This window comes from Anticarsia gemmatalis, chromosome 17, assembly GCF_050436995.1.
Source record: "Anticarsia gemmatalis isolate Benzon Research Colony breed Stoneville strain chromosome 17, ilAntGemm2 primary, whole genome shotgun sequence".
In the NCBI taxonomy this organism is placed as follows: Eukaryota; Metazoa; Arthropoda; class Insecta; order Lepidoptera; family Erebidae; genus Anticarsia; species Anticarsia gemmatalis.
Window position 1 is genome coordinate 6,685,854 of NC_134761.1, and position 22,078 is coordinate 6,707,931.

Sequence of the window (22,078 nt, forward strand, 5' to 3'; positions counted from 1 at the left end):
GTTAACCTGTTTAGTGGGATTGTACGAACATTATTATTACATTTTAGACAAAATGTATGGCCTTGAAATTATTGATATAAATTAAAGTTTTCCTTGAAATCTTATTATAAGTCTGCACGACCTGCAATATGAAATACGTGAGTTTTATTTTTTAATACGATTATATTTAAATTTTGTCACTAGTCTTTACTTTACGATACTCTTTTATCATTTGCTCCTAACAAAATCTCAAAGTCGCGGCGTTTCTTCGGAAAACCAGAGCCGTTTTAACCCCTTGATTGTATTATATTAAATCGCTTACGACTATCTTCTGATGGTATACATATAGTTACAAATGCCTCTTGACTGTAGGTATATAAAAAGCATCTTTCAAGAAACTAACGACGTCTAACAACTCGGTCCCGATTCATAAATAAATCCTGAAAAATGTAAAGTGAAAATACCTATACGTCCTGTTTATTTTTCCGGAATAGATACGGTGACAGATACTAATACTCACTGTGCCACTATGACGCACGTGAGTAGTTAATTGGTAGTCATAGTAGTTGAATTTATACCCGTGTCGACGCAATGCCATTTCGCGTAATTAATTATAATTATTAAAGTCTATATGTTGTCACTGAGAATTTACGTAGAAAGAAACCAGTTCCCGATGCACCAAAACGCAGCACAGCTTTGTTTAGCTTTGGTCAGCCGATTAAACCATCAACATAATTTATATTTATTTATTATTGTAACGTATATATCTCATATTTTATAGTATCTATATTTATTTTTTGTATATCATAAGTAATATTTATTATGTTTATGTACATATTATTTATGTTTATGTATTTACACTCATATCGCTTATTTATCTTATTATTTATTTGTACACTCTTTCTTAACTCACTTTCCTTCCTCTTTTAAACACCTTCGTAATAATCTCTGCATCACCCTAAGGTAGACTGGCAGAAAATGCCCCTGGCATTAAGTCCGCCTTTATACAAATTTGAATATTAAGATTAAATAAATAAAAAAAATTACTTTTACATTACAGTTTGGAATCCTTGCATTCTTGATGTGCGTGATCTTCGCGTTCGTGAGCGCGGATGCTGTAAGGCCTCCGCTCACAGCTGTCAATAGCGAGATCCTACAAGCCGAGGAATCGCGACCACACCACCATCATCGCCCTACTAGACTCGGCCCTGGGCAGGGACACGGTCATGGACACAGCCACGGACATGGACCCAGGCACGGTTAAACAACTACAAGCAAACAGGCAGGATTCGACAACAACTCGGAATTAAAGATATTTAGTTTATAAATAACATTTGTTTTAATAACAGCAACCTAAACTAATTATGCATGTAGTTTACCTTTTCGGTAAAGCATCCTAGGTACCAACTGTCAATAGTGCTCACACTTTCACATACATTTTGCAAAAGCTTCTTGTAGTTCTGTCTAATTAAAAAGAGATTTGATCCAGACAAAAGATAAGGATTGGTCTTTTATTTTAAATAGAATACCTATCTCTACTAATATTATAAAGCTGAAGAGTTTGTTTGTTTGTTTGGACGCGCTAATCTCAGAAACTACTGGTTCGAATTGCAAAATTATTTTTTTTGTTGAATAGACTATTTATCGAGGAAGGCTATAAAACATCACGCTACGGCCACTAGGCTGGGAAAAATGGGAAAATTATGACCCATTCTCTCTTTGGTGACGCAAGCGAAGTTGCGCGGATCTGCTAGTTTTAAAATAAAATAAAGTAACTTATTTTTATCTCTTATACCTTTTGAAGGACAAAAATACCTCTATATTTCGTAGACTTGGTCTAATGGATTCAAGATATCCTGTTTATTAAATGTCAACTGGGTTACAAAGATATTGTCTACAAATAAAAAGTATTAATGTTCTCGAAGGAGTGACTCATCGTTTTGTTGAAGACACTTGCATGCCACTTGAACTTGACTTTGCAAAGTTTTTTATACGATTAAAAGTTTACCCTGACCCACGAAATAAAAGCACTCTCAAATTCAAGGCTTATTTTGGTATGAAATGAATAAAGCAGTTACTCAAACTTATTTGTAAAATATTGGGGTCATACATTTGATAACTATTTCAACAAGGCGGTTTAGAGAATGCCGATCACCCCATAAACATCAGGATCTCGATTTGAAATAAATAAGAGCTTTCTAGTCGGTCTAGAAGCATTTATTTAATTTAAAAAATCACTACATAGTATAATGCAAAGTCGCTTTTCGCGTCTCTTCCTATATCTGTATGTTTGTATGCTTAGATCTTTAAAACTCAACGGATATTGATGCGGTTTTTTTAAAGGTGGATGATTTAAGAGATATGATTTTGTGTAAAAGTTGTAAGGGGGTTTTAGTAAAATAGCCGCTAGTAACAAAATAAGCCTTTTTTCACATTACGCAGTGTCAATAGTTGTGATATAGGTACCTTCCTCTGACGGCCTGACCCGTGTTTAGTACATACCTAATGGATAAGGAGCTGACACAAGGTAATTTCGGCAACGACTCAAAAGATTATCGCAACAAAAAAATTATAAGTACCATTATAAATAAAGACAAAAAGTGTTACAGCTGATATGATCAACAAAAAAGTAAAATTGCCATGAACTTTGCAAAAGTAACTTGCCTTGGAAATGGCTTCTTCTTGATACAGAACAATTTTCATAAATTAAACCTATATCGCACGTGTAAAGAAGGGTGTTCTGTATAATTTTATTTCGTTTAAATGCGCAACAATCGACTTTATGTAGAACAGGCAAGCGTAAACATTTATAAACATAAAGCAAAAACATTTATTCAACCTGAGACGAGTACCTAAGTTGTTTTACTTACCCCCGGTTTCTGTGTACATTTAGCGGTAGTTTATCTATTCAATAGCGTTTTTTATATGAGTTTCAACGTTATTGAATAGATAAACTACCGTTCAATGTACCTCAGAAGCCGGGGGTTAGAGGTGCAACGACGCTACCCTACTTTACTCTAGTATAAGGTACAAAACTAGGGAATGGAGATATCAATTATTTGATTGCACTAACATTATGCTTAAACGTTAATGTTATTTTGCAAAAGAGCCAAGGAACTCCAATCACGTGTTTACCAGCTACTTAACCTAAACCTTGCTTTTATTTCCAGCTTTGCAATATCCTATTTAATTTTACAAATAAACACTACTACCGGCGCCGGCGGTATCTACTTGCTAGTAAACATCGATAGTATCGATCTACGTTTAAGGATACTGGATAGAAGACTATTTTTTTATTTTAAAACTACATATAGAGCCCTGCTTTTGATGGTATTCCACTTGCCATCTCATCACAACTCGCGTCCTGCCTGAGTATTTTTTTTGTCTTCACTTCAGTTCATAGTGAATGACTTCCATAGGATTGATGGTTGAAATATTGGGCAAGTTGAGATAAAAAAAACAATAAATTAAACTTAGGCTTCACTGCTCTACGTGCTACACGAGGATGAGTAAAAAATGGATCGCTACGTACCTATATGTTCAAAAACATAGCCTTCAAATTACTTGTTTTTAATCTGACTGCCTCCGTGGCGCAATGGTTTAGGTCGCTACGGTGTCGTTGTCGGCGTCGGTGGGTTCGATTCCCACACTGAGCAATTATTTGTGCAATCCACAAGTAACCACGTTATGTCATGTTAACCGACTAAATGAGTACACCTATCTAGCTTAGAGCACCATAATTTATTCACCATACAGGAAAATACTATATAAGGCTGATAATGAAGATGAAGATTTATAATCCTCTGAGAAAAAACATCGCAATGAAATTTGTAAGTACAAACAAATAAAAATTATACATAATATCCAATTTATTTGTAAAAATAACGTGATGTTTTTGTTATTGATGTACCTAAATCCTGCCAAGAACGTAGCGCCCAAGATTTCACTCACGTATTTTTAATGAATATTCTAAAACATGCGTGAGGAATTTTAATAATAATCTAAATTATGCTTATGTATTACAATAACAAATACGCATCATGAGTCAAGTAAAATATTTTACTTTTATCTTTATGATTGAAGGCTAGCCACCGTCTGCAGGGTAAAGCCCGATTAAACTCTCAAGCGCAAACTACTTCGAAGTTCCATTTTGGTCAAAATAAAAGTATACAGTTTTCGCTTGCGAATTCAGTAATGATTCCGTTCCAGTCGTGGTGGAAACCGGGCTTTGAAGATACTTCCAGTAACGTCAATCATACCTATTCTGTGCTGCCCTATGTCGGATCTTAAAGGTTCTATTTTCATTACAGTTCGGATTCTTTTTTGTGATGCTGGCTACGGTATTAGCGCTGGCAAGCGCTCGCAGCTTCAGTAGTAGTGATGTCATAGCTAGCAGAGCAATCCGCAGTGCCAACAGCGGCGCTCCCGAACCTCATCGCATTTGGCACCGTCGTGGAAAGCACGGCTAACAAATCAATGTGTTTTTTCAATATTTTATATGCATTAACAATTTGATTCAAAAATATACGTTTATAAAACTGTATGCTTTGATTTTTTATAAATTCTCGCCTTATTCCTCTGTTGACCTGTAGATTTCGTTAAATTTCCTCTATGCGCATATAAAATAAGTGCAAGTGTATAAAATAGGGCTAAATGTAAATATTTTGAATAAGATTTATTGACTTTGGCGAAAAACAGGTGTCATGGGTTGATACTAATATCATTCATAAAAAAAAAACAACCATAAAAAAGTTTAATCCATCCGCTATAGTAGCTTTATGATTGTTAATCTTAAAGACCTTGTGCGTCTCGAGATTTCATTTTCAAAAACGTGACCATCAAAACTAGTATTTTGTATAACATTCGACAGCCTTTAGAGGTAAATCAATCGCGCACGTGAGTTTAGCGTTTAAGTTGTTTCAACCGTCTGATTCCTTATTAGAAGTTAATCGTGCTGCACATTCCTTGCTGTTAGCTGCCATTAAGATTGACTAACTAAGCACCATTACCATACCATACTAGTAAAACCAATCATCATAATAAATTAATTCGTAGCTATCTAATAAACCAAATTAATTGTTTTGTTTTTTCTCATCATGTTTTTCGGCTCCATAACGAATACCTATTACTCGAACATTTAATTATCCATGTATAATATGATTTATAAGATGCTCATTTGATATTCAAAACATCGGTTTATTTACACATTAAAGCCATGTTCATATCGTACTGGCATCTAAAGCCGGTCATTCACTTTATTTTACGTAACAAGTTGTCCTTGACCGTGGTTATAAAAATTTGGAGATTTCTACCAGTCTTCGAGAGTGGGAGAAAGCCTTTCCTCTTACATCACATTATGAACATGATACAATCTTAGTATTGTACCATTATCTGTGCAGTGTAGTTTATTCGTGTTTGTAACTCTTAAAAGATGATGGTAAGTCAAGAAAAAGTTCAAACATAAACCCTATGAAGTCCGAACAACGTTATAATTATTATCTGTATTAAGTGTTCAATTTAAATAATAACTTGTGAAGTCTCGTGTCTTCATAATTCGAATCATGATTCACGTGAATTTTAAACTGTATATAATAATTGGTTTTCAAATTGACGAATTATAATTTTAATACCTATATTTTTTATAGTTTTTTAACGTTCCAACATCTTTTTGACATGCTAGAAACAGTTCATTAGTTTTCCTAATGGTATAAAATAATATAAACTTATCCTTTTGGTCTGAGAGGTCAAATAGCTGTTATTGTTCTATGGAAAACCCCATATTGAGCCTTAACAAGACATTGATTTAATCATAGTGCCGTCCTCAACACAGTTAGGAATAAGGAAAGAAGCAGCTTTTAAACGAGCATGATTAATGGCAAACTTAGACGTATATTCTAGCCTGTATTACCTAAATAGTTTTTGTACTAAATATTATTATGATGAAATATGTTGTAGAAGTAGTATCTAATGTACCCGGTCAGTAAAAATTGAAATTGTCAATGATAAATTCAGCTTGATAAACCTCTCCTAAAAGTCTAATGAGTAGAAGAAAGAAAATTTTTTTTTCTTTTTTTTTAAAAAAGACAACTCCCGCACTAAGAATTGCTCTTGTGTCGCGGGGACTTTTACAAACATACAAACAACGGACACAAAGCACAACCAGACCCGAAACAATTATTTGTGGATCGCACAAATAATTGCTCCGTGTAGGAATCGAACCCACGACCTCCCGACGCAGTGGTATCGGCGTGGCGACCTAAACCACTGCGCCACGGAGGCAGTCAATTAATACATTTTTGTAGCAATGTCGAAATGCATCGACAGAAATAAGCTTAAAACAAAAAGTAACAGCAACAAAACTTGGAAACGAGCGACACAAAAAAAAAGAAAAATATTTGTGTGCACCTCGTCATGGCGCCAAAAAACATTAGCAAAAAAGCATTTCCACACATTTTATTTTGTTTTTCGTCCGTGATGTTCTAGTTAATACTCATTATATTACATAAATATACGTAGATATTAGTAAAACATATAAAGATAACGATAGAATAATTTATTTAGTAAATAACTGTTGATGTGTAGGTCCATCAGCGTAATTGCTAGTTGCATATAATCGCATCGTGTTACCAGTAATGCTTCCTCAATTACAATCATCTACTATATTTAATGCACATCTGTGACAGTTTAATAACTAATTCCATTTATAAGCTATCCATTAGTTTTAATATGATGTAAGCGCATGAATATCTATGGTAATCTTAAAACTAGAACAGAACACTGGAAAATACGCACGTTTATAGCGCAGAATCGCGCCATTTTAAGAAAAATATAGTAGACGCTCAGTTGCATTTAATTTTTTATCTTTATCGAATACTTCACCACCGATCAAATATCTCTTTATTCCGTGCATTCACCTATATAACACGCATGGCAAGTTCAAATTCCGACAAGAAATATACATATACTGTATATTTATAGTACATATCACAATAAAAAATAAAAGTCGATGATAGAATCAATCTTTCTGTACTAATCAATTTCTAGTTACAAAATAATGTTCAATTTCATAACCATCCTAGGGATTGTTTTTAATATCGTAGAAATCTTAATTTCAAGCAGTACTTTCAGTTGCAGGTGATATCTCTTCTTTCGGTGTACATTTGGACAGTGGAGTCTGCAGTCCTGGATCCCTCTTTGTACCTCTCTCCTCGGCCGCCCTTGACAGATGCTAGTGGTAGTCTGGCACCAGCGAGTTTATGGCAACGTTCCGCTCAAATAATGCAGAACTTTACTGAAGCACAAGATAAACCTAACAATAGTGAACTCCCGACAGAACCTACAGAACGTAAGTAACTTTAGTTTCTACTTCATTTTGTAGCATTATAACCATTGCGTCCGGAGGTCGTGGGTTCGATTCCCACGCGCAATCATTGTTTATGCAATCCACAAATAATTGTTTCGGGTCTCGTTGCACTTTGTATCCGTTGTCTGTATGTTTGTAAAAGTCCCCGCGATACAAGAGCAATTCTTAGTGTGGGAGTAGTATTTTTTAAAAGAAAAAGGATTACACTATTACATTTAGACAGTTTTGCGATTGACATAAGAACGTAAGCACGCAATAAGCATTCAGCTTAGTCATCCCATAAACAGTTTAAATTCATATAATTTAATTTGTTAAAAAGTTGCGCAATAACTATAAATCAAAGAATTATAAAAACTTTACGGCCAATAATTCATTATTAGGTGAACCTGCTACAAAGGCACCTTATTTATTCGTGGCGTTTTTCTTTTTATTCTAATTAAAATACAAAAAATCTGGTAATAGGTGACTAGGTGCATAAAAAACCAAAAACTATTAACCCTTGTTTATTTTACTGCGCTGGTTTAACTTGTATGGACTTAAAGTTTTTAAAAGAAATAAAGCCAGTGCCCATCATTGCATTTTAAACCAATTAAATAATAACAAGCCCGCTCCTTAAAATACGGACGTTGCGTCGTTGCATCATGCGTCGTCATTATGGTATTTTAATATCACATAACATAAATTTATCTATTACCACTTAACATAATATTAATACTCTGAAATAACTGTTAAACCGTACCCTAATTATCTGTCAATCAATTTTTTCGGCTAATAAATCAACAACAATTCATGACTACATTCAGATAAATTGTTTTCTATTCGTCTTGCTGAACAGTGATGAATAATGATGAACAGATCGTTCATCATTATTTTCTAAACATTATAACAAATTGGTGGTATCGTGACTAATAATAGAGATAATCAAGTCAAATTATGTACTCTTCAAAGCTTTACCTAACAGTCAGCGCCTATAACTTCAGACCGTTGAGAACGCGTTAAAGAAGTTTTTATTTGTAATTATCTTGTCACAGGTTCACCAAAACTGAAGAGAATACCAGAACCAAGAGAAAAAGCCAAACTTTTTTGGCCGTCACTCCGTCCCTCTCACTACAGCGTAGGCACAGGAAACATTCAAATTCCTTTGACATTCAGTCTATCTGGATTGTACGGAAAATATTCTCCTGGAACAATGGGCACAGGTGTAATAGGATCTACTTACGAGACTGTTTCTGAAATTGGAGGTACGGCTGTTTCAGCACTGGCTGGCAGCAGCTATGGAAATTATCGTACGTACCCCGGATTAAGAATCTATAGAGGGGAGAACGGTCCGGCTTGGAGTGGATGGGGCAATGGTAAATGGGGACATTATGGCAAAGGATAAAATTATAATTATTATGTAATCATCTACTATTCGTTTTGAAGACTGATACAAGGCTGAAATATATTTTTATCATAATGATTAACATTTTTACTTATCTTCAATATTTTCCCAATGCGTTATAGCTATTTTGGAAACTTTTCTACTGGTCCAGATTGAATCCAAATCTTTTATAACCATAATAACATCTTCAGGTTGGCAATTTAATGCTTCGAAAACATAATAAATGGGGCCCTCGGAAATCACGAGTTCTTCCTAGCCCAGTCTTTTAAAGCGGTAGTCCAACGACCAACCTACAAGGCTACGAGCGCCACTTCCCTTAAGATAACATTAAATTCGTACTTCTTACTTTGTTTATACATTACAACACTAATAAATCTTATCCTTCACCTCTAATATCCACCATTAAAGACATTATTGATTCCACTATTTATAAAAACATTTTATTGGATGTTTTTCCGAGGTTTTTCCCGTAAACACATAAAGTAGGTAGATGCCTCCATATTGGTAAATACCTACCAATTACATTATTCGCTTCACAAACATCACAATTTGTAATAATAATAAATGATTTAAACAACATTTATTAAAGATGACGATGTCCGTTTATTTGATTTTTTTATTATTAGATAGGAAGAGGAAAAACATTTATTACATTCCTGTATGAATATCGTAGGTACTCGATGATCACAACAATCTATTCTATCAGCTATTAAGCTGTAGGTATTAAAAATATTATTAATAGATTACCTATGAACATATTCCATAATAATCCATAAGGCAGAATAACACGAGTAAGAACTGAAATCATATTTAAAAATTCTACATCAGAATATTCGCCCGGTAGATGATTGAAATTACATTAAAAATATTTAGGTTCACCATAACCGGGTAAGTTTGAAAATTTTAGCCATTACTTATCATATAACCTACTCTAGACAAATCTATACTAATATTATAAAGCTGAAGAGTTTGTTTGTTTGAACGCGCTAATCTCAGGAACTACTGATCCGATATGCAAAATTCTTTCAGTGTTATATAGTCCATTCATCGAGGAAGGCTATAGGCTATATATCATCACGCCACGACCAATAGGAGCAGCGTAGCAATAAAAAATGTTACAAAAGCGGAGGAGAATTTGACCCATTCTCTCTTATGTGACGCAAGCGAAGTTGCGCGGGTCAGCTAGTACAATCTAAAGGTACTAATTTGGTTTAGGTAAATATGATGTAACTGCCCTTCAACCTTTCGTCCTCAGCACTCTAGGTACTGTATGGTTACATCATATTATCATTATGTAACTTATGAACCACCTTAACTGGCTTGCAACGATTGCACAAACATGCATCAATAAAACAAAATACGAGTTAGTATAAAAAAGAACATAAATCAAATACCGATGGTTGGTTTCTTTGTGGTGTTATGTTATATGTTTTATCATTTTCAATCGTTTTCAATAACTTACATATGTCGCAGATGCACCCAAAATCTAGTTCTAAACAGGTTTGAGGTCCTCGTCTCAAAATGTATTTTTGAATCAGGTTTTATTTGATCCGACTTTTGTGGATGTTATAATAAAATTGACACATTAAACCAGTATCTAATGTGACCTTTAACTTAAACTTAATTTAATGCAAATGATTTGGAATACTTTCAAGAGAACTGTATTAATTACACTAACTTTTGCATGTACAATATCTGAAATTATTCTATCATAGTTACCACCCACAATAGAACATGTCCTCATTGTAACTACCCATTGATCAAATTATTGCAATGAAAAGAGTTCACTGGAATACCATAACTTGTGCCAGTCAGATGTCAACTATAATGATCCAGTTTCCTGTCCCGCCTCAATTTAAATGCATGCTCGTGATGCAAGCCGTCCTTTCCGAACGATGGTGGGTACCGTGGTGCTTCTCACACTGCTACCAGTTCTGGTAGCGAGTGCTGGGGAAGGTAACATCCGACTGCTTGAAGACGAAGTTGCAGTTGCGTTGAAAGCGTGTACGTACCCAACTGACAGTACCCATACTAAGGAACCCGTCGCTAATGAACGCCAGCGTCGGCGTCGTTCTGAAAACGATTATGATGGATCTCCTAAAATAGACGATAGTACGAAGCAAGGCAGCCGGTACAGCCACGAAAGACGTAACACTAGTGATAGCCGGGACCAGCTACTAGTGGTGAACGCCACAGACTATGATTACGATGGTTACGGAAGTGGGAACATGGGAGAGAAACTGCTCACTTCAGCTCCGAAGTCGGCTACCACTGGAAATAGCAATGGTACAGTCACTAACATGAGTAGAACAAAAAGAAGCGAGCCTTTATTCAACAAACCCGACACTGATCAGGTATGGCGTATAATATTATTTATGACATAAACATTGTAATGATACCTACCTACTATTAATTAAATTCTTAAGAATCGATGACATTTATTTATCATAGTACCTACGTGTTATTACCACGTGCCAGTTAATGGGTAGGTATATTTTGAATCATGATACTCGTGACCATAATTTGTAAACAATTTAGTGGTAAACAAATGATCGGACGGCAAGACAAAATATGATTATGCTTTACTTTACCTGCTGTTAGGAGGTAGCTGTAGATAGCGCAGGGCTAGGTTAGAGCCAATTTATTTAAAGTAAATAAGAAAATCTATTGTTTCAGTGCCTGAGTCAATGCGTGTTCGCTAATTTGCAAGTGGTAAGTATCTACAATTCTAACAAAACGTGCAAACATCAATCATCAACGATTGTTGATCAAAGCAATTAAGTTAATCACTTGTTTATAGGTAGACTCTCGAGGGATCCCCCGCGAAGCGGAGCTGTGGAATAAGGTGCAGTCAAGTGTGTCATCACAACAATCTCGGTCTGCGCTCCGGGACCAAATACGAGCATGCTTTCAAGAATTACAGTCAGGTACAAGACAGTCGTTAAATCCCTATCACGCTTAATTTATTATTACTTCATTAATCATGCCCGGTTTCTGAGGCACATTTAGCGGCAGTTTATCTATTCAAACTGTCATGTTTATATGAGCTTTAACGCTATTGAATAGATAAACTACCGCTAAATATACCCAATAAATCGGAGATAAGCAGATGTGTTACTGTATTTTGATTTCTTCTAGCATTTATTATCTCTACATCTCTACACCTTTGAATGCTGGTTTTACTACAAACGAAATCCGAAACATTGCTAAGATTTGAGGTAACCGATTCTGAAACCGCCGCAACTGAAATAGTATTTAATTTTCCAGAGGCTGAAGACAATGGTTGCTCTTATTCTAACAAACTAGAACGTTGTTTGATGCTTCGTTTCTCCGATCGGAAAGAAGGCAACCAAGGGACTACACAAAAGCCTTCTACTTCTACGGAATAAACTACGTGTTAAACAGCGCCATCTATAGTTAAAGATGCAAACAAAATTAACAGTGATAACATTAACGGACTCGGACTATCTTTTAATTTATTTATACTATGAATTTATGCAAATATAAAGTAATATTTTCTAGCTTTGTTTCAGAATTAGTTATGTATATAGTTGTAAAATAAAACTATAAATATAGTAGCATAGTTGATATTGCAAATCAGAATAAATCTGAACAACAAAACAACGTATTTTTATTTCGCTACTCGAGAACGGCTGGACCGATTTGGCTAATTTTGGTTTTAAAAAAAATCGCTTTATTAAATAAAAACAAGATAGCGTGAGCGGAGCAGCGCGGATCAGCTAGTAAAATATAAAATCAATGAAACAAAACTTCCAGAAGCTACTTTGACTAAAAGCACAAATAAATGCAATATTTCAACTCGTTGTTATAGCTCTTAACAGTTGCCGCCAATTAACTTGAGCAAATTCGGTAAATTGTAAATATCCTATTATCATAATATAGGTCCACTTGAAAGGAACTGCAAGGCGTGAAGGCGAAGCCCTTTGGTCGCCAGGTTGACATAACAGTCCACCGACCATCCATCTGCGACCACTGCACTAAGTCCACATTCAGTTTTCTTTCAAAAACACCTCTTTGTGTTTAAGTTGTTTGGCGACGAATTCAAAATTGACAACACACACATTCTTATTTCTTATTATAAATAAAGTATGACAGGATAGCCTGGATAAGAGAATGGTTGAGGGTAGTATATCACAGGCTTATTTAAACTTGTGTTCTTTAACTGATGAGGGAGCACAAATGGTGGCAGTCTCAATTCTTTAACAGTGGACCGTTTTGCGCTCTGAAACAATCACATTAGTCCAAAATAATCAATGGTGTATTTCAAAAACGTGTGTTGGTATAGATACTTTGATTATAAACATCTGAGTTGACAGTAAAAGCCCATGCAAGTACTGCTGTAGGCATTGTATTATAGTTCTCAAATGATACTTAACATGGTATAAATTATTATAATACTCCTAGATTTGCCAGATGACAAAATACAGTGAATTAAAAACACTAAGTGCAGTGGTAAATGCCTTTTTATTTGACAAATCCAATGTCCACAACACAAAGAAATCTAGGTACAAAACTTAAAAATAAACTGTACTTACACTAATTGAAAAATATTCAATGACATAAATAATAAATATTAACATTTGAAATTTTTTGAACACCATCTTTATTACATAGTCTGTGTCATAATACTTTTACAGTTTTTATTATTTAAGCATGTTGGCAACATAATGTTCAATAAAATATTTATTGGTTTCACAAGTCATAAAAATTGGAATATTTTTTAGTGTATTGCAGGGGCTAAGATTGTGAGATTCAAGGTTTTAAGTGGTAAAGGAGGTTTGTTTGAGCAAACTTTAGGCTGAGCTTGTATGTGCCTCGTCCATCTGCACAGGTGGATTAATTCCTCACATTCAGTCACAGAGAGGCGTTCCTGTAAAAAATAATAACATAATTATTTTTTTCTTTAGGCCTACACTAAAGCTTAAGACAATTTATTATGTGAATACTTACAATTAATGGATATAATACATAGTATGTTGCAATATCTGTCACAGTCAAACTATGTCCTGTTAAATAAGTCGATTTTTCTAGTGCCTTATTTATATCCTGAAAAAAAAATATATCATTTGCTCAGAATTTTATTTTAAACGTGTACGCAACACAATCATGTCATGTGGTCAACACGACATGATTGAAGTGAAGAATATATTTCTAATATATTCTTCACTTCAAAAAATTACCTGTAGAAAAGATTTAGCAAATGCAGGGTTCGCGGCAGCCTGATTAGCATACATGGCAATGTGCTCTAACCACTGATAACTAAGCAACATCTGTTCCTGACTCAATTTGATACCGGCGTTTGAAACTAATTTCAAAACAATACTAGCGAAGCCTTCCACACTTTGTTTATTTAGAACAGTTGTAAGGACCTGGAAACAAACAGAGTCACATTGAACGTTGTTGTGCAATTAAAGGGTGTAAGCATTATATTTCGCTATAGTAATTTACCTTATCGGTATTGTAACATACGGTTCCAACCGGTGCATTGTAATATCGTCCCACAGATTTAATAACGTCTATGTTACAAGCGCTCATTATTATTGATAGATTATCAAATAAACAAAAGTATGAGAATAGATATCAAAATAGCTCAAATTTATACAATAATTAAATTAGAAAGAAAAAAACGAAAATTGCAATATCGAAAATAGGTTAAGGCAAGGGGCAAGGTGTCAACGGTAACTGTCAATACTGTCAACTTAGTATTATTTTTCTGTCACGCTGTCAAAAATGTACAGTGGACATTTTATAGTGATGTGGCTGATTTCGATGTAAGGTAGCAGGCACAATTATTTACAAACAAAAAAGACATTTAACCGAAGAAGGCCATACAAAAAAGAGAGAGATGCTTTTATCCATCAATTTAAGATAAATGTATTCGATGTGGGTCTCATTCACTCAATCTTATCACAGCCAGTATCGGAGATAGCACAAAGATTATGTAGCCTATTTATAAACACAGATCAATAATTAAGATTAGTTATAAACTTAGTGTAAGTAGTAATATAAATTACCTATGTTATTTGACTGTCAAGAGTGTATATCTAGAATAAGGTACAATGGGGTTAACGTATTCTATAGAATAACAACCCCAATCCAAAATAATAAAGTTTAAAAAAAAAAAAAAAAAAAAAAAAAGAAAGCCATCTGACCGTTATAGTTTAGCGCCCAACAAATAATGAACTACAAAATAAAAAGCTTCCAATTTACAATCCAATCCCATAAAGAGATAGTAAGGTACGTGGATAGACACGCTTTATTACACTACTCGACTAAAACACATTTGAATAAAATGCAGTTCACAATGTTGGTATCACTAAATGACAGGCTAATCAGCCATTGAAATAGTTGTTGATAGAATTTGATTGTTCGATCTTGATCTTTTCAATTTCATATTCATAGCATTGGAATTATTGTAACAATAAGGAGGCAATTAGTTCGTAATCGATAATCTGTAAGTGACTAATAATTGCCGTTGTTTGCCTCCTAAAACTGAAAAGTAAAGTGATGTTACCGTAAAAATACTAGAATACTATGAACCTTAGCAATTCGGTATAATTCAAAGTTCTTATTTTGTTACCGACGTCTTTTTACTCGTCTTAATGTTGACTTTATGCCACAACTACTTTCGAGTTACTTCTAACAATAAAAATAATAAAGATGCAGTGCAACGCTTCAACAAAAGGAAGTTTGCGTTCGGCGTTTTCATTCTGTTATTGGTGGTCGTATTGTGGGTGGTTTCATCTGAGATGACAAAAGTAAGTGTACATTCTTCAGCACTTTCAATCGTGTTCAATATTAAATTAAATACTACAGAGCGCAATGTTTTTGTTTTCAGTATTTGTACGTAGAAAAACATTTAGAAAGACCATTCCTTGTGACGTACGTGAGGAGTTCGTTGCTGTTTATTTACCTTTTAGTACTGTGTTTTACACCTCCGACGAGGGATCCCTGTCAGCCTGCTGATTATACTGTAAGTTATCACTAAATACACATAAAGTCCAGCTATAAAAACTAATAATTCTATTGACTTGAGGTTACTGATTACTCTTATCAGTATTGCAAATTTAAGGCCAAATTCTTGATAGCACTGTTTACTGTGATATAACAGTTTTCATTGTGACAAAATGCTTAAGCTAAGCAATCCTACAACATTGTATTTATGTGGTTGTCTACTTTTGACACCACTAGCCACTCATATTGATATTCTCAATACAAATATAAGTTTTATTCTATGCTTTTCTCCTTACTAGGCTATCTGGCGGACTCAAATACTAGCAATTTGTAAAATACATGCCTTACTATGTTTATAAACAGGCATTAATATGTAATAAAAAAAAAATGCATTCATATTAAGCCTCTAAGCTATACAAAGTATGAAACTAGTACAAAACATGAAATCATACCTAATCTTGATAAAAAAAAATCATTACTATTAACATTAAACAGTTGCTATGCTAAATACCTGCTTACTCTTTTAAGGCTGAGCATTATGTTAGTAATCAAACTATTAAAACATACACAATAAAATTTGCATGACTGACAATAGAGATTGAATTAAATAAGTACTGCCCCAGGTCAGTGACCCTAAAGTCTTTTGAACTTAGTGTACCATATCAATCCGTGGGCAGATTTGATTGCCAAGCCTATTCATAACATCACTGAAGAGTTATTTGTCAAAGTAGTCCACATATACACAACAAAATAGCTTATCCAATTGGAGTGACCTTCATTTGTGAATAGCTAACATTAGGTTGAAATATTCCATTGTATTGTGTATAAAGAATCATTGGTATGGAATCTGAAACTCCTGTATTATTTGAAATGTATATTACTCATGTGACAAGTCCTTGATTGTTGGAATTATACTCAATGTAGGATCTAACCATTATAATTCTTATTAAGTAGATCAAATTGCATGATAATATAAGTTTCAGTGAGTATTGTATTATGTTATGATGTCTATAATTGGAGTGCATAAGGCAATGATATTTTCAAACGTTATTCCTCTAACTAATTAGATAATTGGGATGTGAACTGTTTATTGTAAATGACTTTTCTTTTCAGCAATTATTAGAACCAACAGCTGAAACAGATGATGAGAATTATTTCAATGAATCTAACAATAGTTTGGTAAGTGGTTGATTATGCTTTTAAAGATTATTTTTAGGAGTTTTATGAAACTAAAGATATATTAATAACTGTTTATTTTAATGTATTATATAATCTTCTTGGATTACTTAGAGTATTGTTTTTATCTTGTAGGGAGATTCAACATTTGTGCCGGTGAGAGCTGGAGAGACTACAGACAGTGATGATGCAGCACCCAGAGCTGTTAGATTCAATAAAGTAGCAGAGGTAACTTTTTATCCTTACATTGATCATTATTTTTATCTAGAAAAAGGATTGATTCTAAGAAATATGTAGAATTGATAAAGAAAAAATGTAGGTAAACCTAGACCTTCTATTATACAACAATGGACATTTATGGCCAACAATGTTCAAGTACCTTGTCGTAGTTATTGTTAGCCCACTGGCAGTATGCCGGCAGTGTTGATTGTACAAGAGTGGGCAGAGTGATGAGGAGTGTACTGTTCCGTGTGCAGGTGCGCGTGATGTCAGCGGCGATGGCGAGCGAGGCGCTGCTGGCGCGGCTGTCGTGGGCGGCGTCGGTGCGCGCCAACGAGCACGCGCAGCGCCGCGCCGCCGCCGCCGCCACGCGCCGACACCTGCGCCTCGCGCTGCTCTTCTGTATACCTGTACGTACTACTCACTACTCAATGATACCAATTCTGATAGGAAAAGTAGCCTTTTACCATGTTGTACTACCTCACTACCAGTGATTTTCAATCAGGAAACACGATCTATTTGCCTCAGATAAGTGCATCTAGATGTATAAACATGATTGACTAGTTACTAGACTAATAAATACCATAATTATATATCATTGGGCAATTTCTAAATTGAATAATTCTGATGATATGACGTACTTTAACTTTACCAATATAGTTGATCCAGTAACTTTATCTGATTCCTTATGATGGGGTAATTTCCAATTATGTTAATTGCGTATGTGCGCAGTAAACCATTCTATTATCTCTTACACTGCCTACAAGATACTCTAAGCCTGTTATTTTATTCTCTTACACTCTATCATTCAAAATGATAACATTCGTTAAAATCACATAAATTGTTCATAAGATAACTCAGATGACCGCTTTACATAAATATTAAAAGCTATTAAGATAAAAGGTCACTTAATATGTTTTCAATGAAAACAACTAGTTTACGCCCTTTCACTGTTTGTCTTGAATGCGCCCTTTTGAATTCAATTAAAAACATTCTTAAAACTGATTTGAGTTATAAAACTTTTAGGTTTTAAAATGCTTTATGGTTAGCTGGGGCTGGCGAGCGGCTGGTTGAAAAAAAATACGACCCTACGTAACGTAGGATAGGGTAAATGCAATTGTGAAAAATGAACATAAGTAAGTTCTACATACAGATCATGAATAAGTGAAATCTGGACGGTTTAGAAATAGTTGTTTCAGGTATATCCTTTGTACTATGATCACGGCAGAATTTTGATTCTTAATACTGATATAGTCAATGAAAAAAAAATGTAATGAATTAATTGGTTGCTTTCAGTGGTTCGTATCAAACTATCTGTACCGGTTAAGCATCCTGCACACTACAACGGGTTCAGCGACGATATACACGTCAACGGCGGGCGCGTTCGCGTTGTCGCTCGGCGCCATATTCGCGCAAGTGCCCAACGATCGCTTCACCCTGTCCAAGTGTGTTGCTGTCCTTCTTACTGCTGCTGGTCTGGTTAGTATACATCTCTATATTTTTTTTGTTTTGACCATAATATATTTTTAAAAAATAAATTAATTTATCCCATTAATGTCCCACTGCTGGGCAAGGGCCTCCCCCCGGTATGAGGAAGGGGATGGGCCTTGAGTCCACCAAGTTGGTCAAGTAAAAATTAATTAAGTCTATAAGCTTTGCTCGAAAAATATCCTTCCCATCCCATCTTGATAATTTTTGACTTGATTAATACACATATTTTTTTTTCTTAGCTATAGTAGGTACCTTGAGTTCTTGTTTGAGAATGTAAAATTACGTTAACTGGCAGGTGTTTGCATATCGTTTTCACACGTATTTATGTATGACGTGATTGTTTAAATTTAACATTTATGTATGTTTCCTGTTGCAATTTATTGATTACTAAAGTCTGTATGAAATGAACGACTTCGGGAGGTAGATATTATTGACAGAAAGTTAGGCATTTTTTCATTTTTTACCAGATAGAAATTATGGTACAAAAATCACATGGTTCATAATCTTTTTTTCAGGTGGTGTTAGGCATATCAGAGAGTCATCAAACTAACTGGGTAGCGGTGTTGGCTGCACTGGGCTCCGCGCTGTGTTACGCAATACATTTACTTATTTATAGACAAGCTTTAAGAAATGGGGATGAAATCAACTCCTCATTACTTGTGGGTGAGTCTTCCTTTTTCGATGACATTAATTTTGATTGTCTCTTTGCCCTACATACTTTACGAAATGTAGATAGATTTCTACACATAAAAATCATGGTCTGTATTTCAGTGCTGTCCATTCACGTACGTCACGTCGTCAACCATCCATTTCAGTGCCTCAATAAACGACACATTCAGAAGTTATTTTGCAATACTAGCAAAATTCGTAGGACTAATTACGTGAATTTTGTTGTCAGGTCTGGTGGGATGTGCGTGCGGGTGCCTGACGTGGGTGATAGGCGGCGCGCTGGCGGCGGGCGGCGTGGAGCGCGCCGAGCTGCCGCCGCCGCGACAGTGGAGCTGGCTGCTGCTGGACGCCGCGCTCGGACCACTGCTCCTCGACTCACTGTGGCTCTGGTACTTTCACACACTTTATTTTACTTGTATAAATTTTGTAGATTCGTCTAATTCAACAGCATAATATATTAAACCTCAGCTATACCTAAAATTAACTGGTATCCGCGATTTCGTTACTTAAGATCTCATATGATTATTTTGCGTTGTCAATTTGCCATCTCACAAAAAAAGATATAGAGAAATTGGTTTCTTGAAGTATATGTATATACTTTTGACCCTATGTTTCGTTATCACTATTTTACTTGAATATGTTTGTCGTCATAATAAATATGTTTGTTCCGCGTGCAGGGGCCGGTCGCTGACGTCCCCGCAGGCGGCGACGGGCATCCTGGGCCTGGCCGTGCCGCTGTCGCTGTGTGTGGAGGCGTGGCGCGGCGGCGGCGGCGCGTGGCGCGCTCTGGCCGCGGCGCTGGCGGGCGCGGGCTGGGCCGCCGCCGCCGCGCCGCTCACGCCCGACCTGGCGCTCTTCACCTGCCTCACCAACCGCCTCAGGGCCGCCGAGGGCTTCACGTATGTACTCCGACACACGCTAACATTTACATCTGATCACTGACGGCCGGTTGAAATGTAGAGATCGAGTTAGAATTGTCCGGTATCTGCCGTCATCTAGTACTTTGAATTTCGATTAGTTAACATAATAGTGAATTGACGATGAAGCTGACCTTGATATTTCGTCCACAGGGTAATAAGGAACCTGCCCGACCTGGACGAGCAGTCGGAAGCTTTGATGTCGTCGGACGAGCCGACGTAGCGCTACAACACGCACGACTCTTGTCATGAGAGAAATCACTTGAAAGTCTGAGCCGCACTGGGCTGTACAACCCGTCGAAATTATCTGTGCAACTGTCTGATGACGTCACACCGTCGCCCTCCCGCTCGTGATAACCGCGGCTACGGTGTGAACGATGAACATGCGGCAGCGCAGATACTTCGGCGAATTGTATTTGGATATGCTATAACTAGTTGTAAGTAAAATAATTGAGTCATTGACTCTGACACCCGTAGTGACTTCATTCATTCCGTAACGTATTGTATACAATATTATTTATTATTTTTAAGTAAGTACATCACGTGTTATAAAATGCTTCGATCTTTGGTCTCAGATATCTTATGAATCTGCCTCTAAATAAAATAAACCTTTTTAGATTTTGAGAACAACAATACTTAGTTGTAGATTGTGATTATTCTATTCCATTGTTATGGCCTATATTGTTATGGTTGGTATGTTCTAAAATAGCTAATTATATAATGTAGCGCCTGTATTACCCTTAAAAGATTTAGCAAGTGTATCACATATTCGAACCTATTTAAAGTAAAGACTGTTGTAAATAAAAATATTTCACAGTTTTAAATATTAGATGAAATTTGGAATAGACAAATCAAAATAAATGCAAAAGCGAGAGATGGTTTGCCAGGACATAGACCAAGGAGGCAAAATGATTTTAAAAATGAACTAATTATGTTTATTCTTATGTGAAGCTAGTCGGGTGTAATGTTTATGTAATAAATGCACCCTGGATTGTTTGTGTGGTAACACCTATTACACCTAGTCTAATTTAAATAGCAAATATTATTAGTAATCTGTTAGGTGTGTTCGCCTTTAACTCATGTAACATTTCTTTAATTATATCATAAATAAATTCAAGTATTATGTGTGAAAATTAATAATAAAATATCATTCTATATTTGTATAAAGGATCTTCAATAATAACTAACTATATTAATATGCAAATAAAATTGTAAATTGTACATTATATACTAGTAGACTGTGTGATTAAATTCTTTATTGTAAATCTAAAAATAACTAACAGACATTTAAGAATTCTCAGATATATCAAAGAATTTAACCTCAATTACTTGTACCTATCGAGTCCAGATAATTCCTATTAATTAAGTAAAACATTTCGTTTTATTCACTAGCTGTGCCTTTGATCTCTACTACTTTCATTAGGGATAAATTCAATTAAGGGCTTATTACACTGAAAATATTGTTCCGATAGTTCGTGTGTAGTACTTAAATAAGATATTAATTTTAAAGTGTTAACCAAATTATTAGTATTTGCATTTATATGACGATCAAATTCTGCAGTGGAATTGATAAAATGCTTGTTTTTATTAAGGCATTCATGTTGACCAGATATTAACTTGATTTTTATTATTCGCAATCTGCAATATATCTTTAGTATAATCCTCATTGATTGTTTGGATTTAGTTGAAATGTTTGTTGATGTCTTAGGAGAATTAAACTTCATTTTTGTAAGTTTCTTTTTATAATTCTACCTGTTGTATATTGTGTTCTGATTATACTTGACACAGTATTATGTAAGTGAATTATTTTGTGTTATGAAAATAGTAGGAATAGATTTTATATACATATTACAAATCGTTTTATTTACGAACCTAATCGCTTAAACACGGCTCACATTACATACTATA

The 22,078-nt window shown here is 35.1% G+C and overlaps 4 protein-coding genes and 1 long non-coding RNA gene across 7 annotated transcripts; 4 read left to right on the plus strand and 1 right to left on the minus strand.

The window, feature by feature from the left end:
* Positions 1–3,774: 3,774 nt before the first annotated feature.
* Positions 3,775–4,522, plus strand: LOC142980213 (uncharacterized). The gene is made up of 2 exons (XR_012959858.1): positions 3,775–3,809; positions 4,290–4,522. It is a non-coding gene; the product is annotated as an uncharacterized LOC142980213 (long non-coding RNA).
* A 763-nt stretch (positions 4,523–5,285) lies between these two features.
* LOC142979757 (uncharacterized) lies at positions 5,286–8,801 on the plus strand. Of its 2 annotated transcripts, none has more exons than XM_076124895.1 (3): positions 5,286–5,416; positions 7,108–7,324; positions 8,374–8,801. In XM_076124895.1, the coding sequence occupies exons 1-3, from the start codon at positions 5,411–5,413 to the stop codon at positions 8,721–8,723; spliced, it is 573 nt and encodes a 190-aa protein (XP_075981010.1). In that variant the 5' UTR covers positions 5,286–5,410; the 3' UTR covers positions 8,724–8,801. The 2 variants fall into 2 exon arrangements, with proteins under 2 accessions (XP_075981010.1, XP_075981009.1); XM_076124894.1 differs by having other exon boundaries at positions 5,318–5,416; positions 7,099–7,324.
* Positions 8,802–8,939: 138 nt separating this feature from the next.
* Positions 8,940–12,341, plus strand: LOC142979756 (uncharacterized). Its single transcript, XM_076124893.1, has 4 exons — positions 8,940–11,077; positions 11,400–11,435; positions 11,524–11,650; positions 11,991–12,341. The coding sequence occupies exons 1-4, from the start codon at positions 10,583–10,585 to the stop codon at positions 12,110–12,112; spliced, it is 780 nt and encodes a 259-aa protein (XP_075981008.1). The 5' UTR covers positions 8,940–10,582; the 3' UTR covers positions 12,113–12,341.
* A 486-nt stretch (positions 12,342–12,827) lies between these two features.
* On the minus strand, positions 12,828–14,445 carry AIMP3 (aaRS-interacting multifunctional protein 3). 2 transcript variants are annotated; one of them, XR_012959842.1, is made up of 5 exons: positions 14,193–14,445; positions 13,925–14,113; positions 13,695–13,790; positions 13,280–13,614; positions 12,828–12,966 (listed from the first exon to the last, which is right to left on the minus strand). XR_012959842.1 is itself a non-coding variant. In XM_076124896.1 (4 exons), the coding sequence occupies exons 1-4, from the start codon at positions 14,277–14,279 to the stop codon at positions 13,465–13,467; spliced, it is 522 nt and encodes a 173-aa protein (XP_075981011.1). In that variant the 5' UTR covers positions 14,280–14,445; the 3' UTR covers positions 13,190–13,464. The 2 variants fall into 2 exon arrangements, 1 of the variants encoding a protein (XP_075981011.1); XM_076124896.1 differs by lacking the exon at positions 12,828–12,966 and having other exon boundaries at positions 13,190–13,614.
* A 613-nt stretch (positions 14,446–15,058) lies between these two features.
* Positions 15,059–22,025, plus strand: LOC142979755 (solute carrier family 35 member F5). Its single transcript, XM_076124892.1, has 10 exons — positions 15,059–15,502; positions 15,583–15,717; positions 16,812–16,877; positions 17,010–17,102; positions 17,351–17,503; positions 18,390–18,572; positions 19,100–19,247; positions 19,483–19,642; positions 19,931–20,152; positions 20,324–22,025. The coding sequence occupies exons 1-10, from the start codon at positions 15,347–15,349 to the stop codon at positions 20,391–20,393; spliced, it is 1,386 nt and encodes a 461-aa protein (XP_075981007.1). The 5' UTR covers positions 15,059–15,346; the 3' UTR covers positions 20,394–22,025.
* The last annotated feature ends 53 nt before the right edge of the window (positions 22,026–22,078 follow it).